The 4,077-nt window shown below is 28.7% G+C and overlaps 1 protein-coding gene across 1 annotated transcript; it reads left to right on the forward strand.

Moving 5' to 3' along the window:
* The first annotated feature begins 994 nt into the window (after positions 1-994).
* Positions 995-2,512, forward strand: LOC125865702 (NAC domain-containing protein 104-like). The gene is made up of 3 exons (XM_049545914.1): positions 995-1,160; positions 1,515-1,795; positions 2,252-2,512. Exons 1-3 carry the CDS (start codon positions 995-997, stop codon positions 2,393-2,395), a joined length of 591 nt encoding a protein of 196 aa, XP_049401871.1. The 3' UTR covers positions 2,396-2,512.
* The last annotated feature ends 1,565 nt before the right edge of the window (positions 2,513-4,077 follow it).

The raw sequence follows: 4,077 nt of genomic DNA on the forward strand, positions 1-4,077 counted from the left end.
GGATTAGTATTGATCATTGTATTTCCTATGTTAAAATGATATTTGACTTTTCTCTATTCTGTTGGGATTTAGACTTAGCACCGAGAGGACTTTGAGGTGGAGGCTCAAATAGGGTAGTCTCTAGTAGCAACCTATAGTCCCAAATTAAGTGCCTCCGTAGGATTGTCTTAAATGACCTAGCTAGTGGATCCACTTTACCAAAAGATGATATGTACGAATTCTACCTTGGCAAGTAGTGTCCCCTTCTTTCGGTATGAGGGATATACCGAATTCCATGATATAGCTCTCATGGTCTTATTGTCAGTTAAAGCTAATATCCCACAAAATAACTAAGTTTTCTTCAAGGTTTTCTATGTCCGGTATGTTAATATAATTGTTCATGCTTTCATGATTTTCATGGATGATGATGTGTCACTTTTATTTTGCATTTGATATTCATGCAAAGCCAAAGGGATTTAAAATGCTGAGTTTCATTGAGTTTAAAAATTCAATTGACAAATGGTTAAATAGAAGGGTCTAAAATACAAACTCATACAATTATGGATGTTTCTTAGATCATCTCGCCTAATTAGTTTCATGCTTAATATGCTTGAGTTGTTAACAGAAATTTACTTGCTTTGATGTGAGTCATAAATACACTTCTTTTGTTATTCATGAAAGCTCTCAACAATTTTACATGCTATTAAACTAGAGTGGAATAAGAGAAAGGGAAAATAAAAGAGGAAGTTGATTATTGGAGTTACAAATTAAAGAGGTGTAATTAGTGTCAAATATTGGGTTTGAGTTATAAGTAGTGATATAAATTAAAAAGTGTAGCATCAGCCCCCACCTTAAAATATCCAAACGAAGCAAAACCTGTTTTGAAGCTAGTATGGTGATGGTGTTGATCATCATCCTTATTTCTCACGTCAACTCTCTCTCTCTCTCTCTCTTTCAAACTATAAATATATATATTACATATTTGTCTCTCATCATATAAGTTAGGTTTTGATCAATGGGGGATAATAATAATGTGAAGCTACCACCTGGTTTTTGGTTTTGCCCATCAGATGAAGAGCTAATTGTTCATTTTCTTCATCGCAAGACATCTCTATTACCTTGTCATCCTGATGTTATTCCTGATCTTCATCTTCATCATTATGATCCTTGGGATTTGGATGGTAAATCTTAAACTTCCCTTTTACCCTTATTTGTTCAACATATATACTCTCTCTGTTTCAAAAAGAATGATCTGTTTTTCTTTTTAGTCTGTTTTTAAAAAGAATGACCCCCTTTTTCTTTTTTGGCAACGCTTTCATTTCAGTTTCCACGTAGTATGATTAAGACCACAAGTTTAAAGTGTATTTTGGTACATTTTCATAATTTTAATTTAGGACCAGAAAATTGAAAAATCTTATTTATTTTCTTATATTTTGTGTCAAGCAAAATTAAATCATTCTTTTTTAAACGGAGGGAACTAATTGTGTTGATATTATTGGTGTATGCAAGTTAAACTCTTTTGATGGTGTTGGCAGGAAAAGCAATGACAGGAGGAAATAAATGGTATTTCTATAGCAGGAGAACACATGAGACCTCTAGAATCACAAACAATGGTTATTGGAAACCTTTGGGAGTTGATGAAACAATCTTGTCAACTTCTAATCACAACCTTGGAATGAAGAAATACTATACATTTTACATGGGTCAGCCACCACAAGGCCATAAAACCAATTGGCTAATGCAAGAATATAGCCACATCTCTCATTCTTCACCTTCACCAAGTAGCAGTCGAAGAAGAAGAAGTCAATCAAAAACTGTATGTCCACTTAGCTTCCACATATTTACACATTACTCTCTCTGTTTCATTTTTTGTGGTGTCTTCCACGAATTTGAAGATTCAAGCAAGTCTAATTCTTTGACCGTACTTTTTTTTAATATATATTTTTAAAATATTCTCCTCCCCCTATATATCTCAATTTATATAACTTATACTAGTATTTTTTAGGCAATTTTCAAATACACAAGTTTTATTTTGAAAAATATAAAGATTTCATGCGTGAATTCACAATCAACATTGACTATTTGATTCTTAAAATTCGAAGAATGCCACGTAAATTTGAACGCAAAAATAATACTGTGGCTCAAGAAAATTACAAGTGGAATGTAATTTTTATGTATGAACACTAGAGAAAAAAAGTATAAGTAAGATTTTAATGTATTATGTTAAAATCTTATTATTCTTACTATTTTAGTGTTTGTTGGTGTTGTTCAGGACTATAGTAAATGGGTAATTTGTCGTGTATATGAAAGCAACTGTGACAGCGACGAAAATGATGACCCGGAGCTTTCATGTTTGGATGAAGTGTTCCTTTCATTAGATGATCTTGATGATGATGAGATTAGTTTGCCACATTAGTTTAATTAATTAATTAATTAATTAGATCTACAAAAAATTGATCTAATTAATCTCATACTTTATTTCCCATTATTATAGATTTTTTGAATATTAAATTTCCCCAGTAAAAACAAAGATGTAACAAATTAAGATCAATGCAGTGTCACATTATTTGTGATTTTTTCTCTTATGGATGGTAATTCTTATGTTTAATATGTTATTCTGAGTAAATATTTTGTTCAACAATTATCTTGAAGTAATTTTCTATGTTTCAATTTGTTTGTCTTACTTTTTTATAAGTTTTTTTCAAAAAGAATGCATGTTTTTTTTGGCAAGTCCTTAATTTTAACTTTTAACGTAGTATATTTAAGACTACAAGATTAAATAGCTTTCGTACATTTTAGCATCTTTAATTTAAGATACATGAGATTTAAAAATATTTTTTTTACATTCTTAAACTGTGGGTAAAAGTGAAAAAAAAAATAGTTAAAATAAAGTGAGTATATAATTGATCACAAAATATTATTTTCTATAACGTCCACACTAGAAATACAGAAATGCAGGCATGGCCAATCACATTGCACAATAAGTAGTTAGTCGGTCTCAATTTATGTGAAAGTAGTTAGATTGAATATGAAGTTAGGTTGAAAAAGAGTTTTTAATAACTTGTGATTCAAAATAAGTTATAGATATTTGTATGCCTATAATTTTTTTTTTATTAAAAATATATTTAAAAATAAAATAAAATAATTATTAAATACTCACTATGTCCCAATTTATATGATTTTTTTCCTTTTTAGTCGGTCCTAGAAAAAATGACACATTTCTATATTAAGTAACAATTTAACTTTAAAATGTTAATTTTACCCTTAATGAAATGATTTATAGTCACACAAATTTCTACCATTAATTTTAAACCAAAAATTTTAAAAGTCTTCTTTTTTTTCTTAAACTTCATGCCGAATCAAACTACCTCACATAAAATGAGACGGACATAGTAAACAATAAAATAAGTATCCTTTTAAAATTATGTAGAAAAGGAAAATAAAGTATTGTGAAATGAATCTAAGAGCCCGTTTGGATTGGCTTAAAAGTCTGTCAAACTTATTTTTAAGTCAGTTTTTGACTTCTGAAAGTGTTTGACAAATATAAAAAATAACTTAAAATAAGTAAAAAAAGACTTAAAATAAGTTATGAAGTATTTGGCAAGTAAAAAATGACTTAAAATAAGTCAGAAACCAAAAGTAGGTCTCTCTTTAATTTTTATTTTTTGACTTAAAAGTTATTTAGTTTGATTTTTTATTTTTGACTTAAAAACTACTTTTTTAAGCCTACGTAGGTAAGATGTACTTTAATTTTGTGGCCCCACTATTGCTTCCAAACTCTTTGCACTTGATGGAAATTGCTTATTGCCTGCCTATTTCCTCTTTTTAAAACATTTAAGGGGTTGTTTGGAAAACCATTTTTATAAGAGTGTAATTACATAATTTTATCATATTTGTCTCACTGAGTTATTCTTTGATCAGCATTTAATTAGATATAATTGATGGGAAGTAATTACACTTTTTTTTCCAGTTATCAAATAGGTTGAGAGTTGTTAATACTTATTGTATTGTATAATTAAAAGATAATTTTTATTTTTCTATCCTTATTTATTCTAATATACAATCTATCCTTTATAATTTTAATTTATTTTAAATATT

The sequence above is a fragment of the Solanum stenotomum genome, chromosome 5 (assembly GCF_019186545.1).
Source record: "Solanum stenotomum isolate F172 chromosome 5, ASM1918654v1, whole genome shotgun sequence".
Classification (NCBI taxonomy): domain Eukaryota; kingdom Viridiplantae; phylum Streptophyta; class Magnoliopsida; order Solanales; family Solanaceae; genus Solanum; species Solanum stenotomum.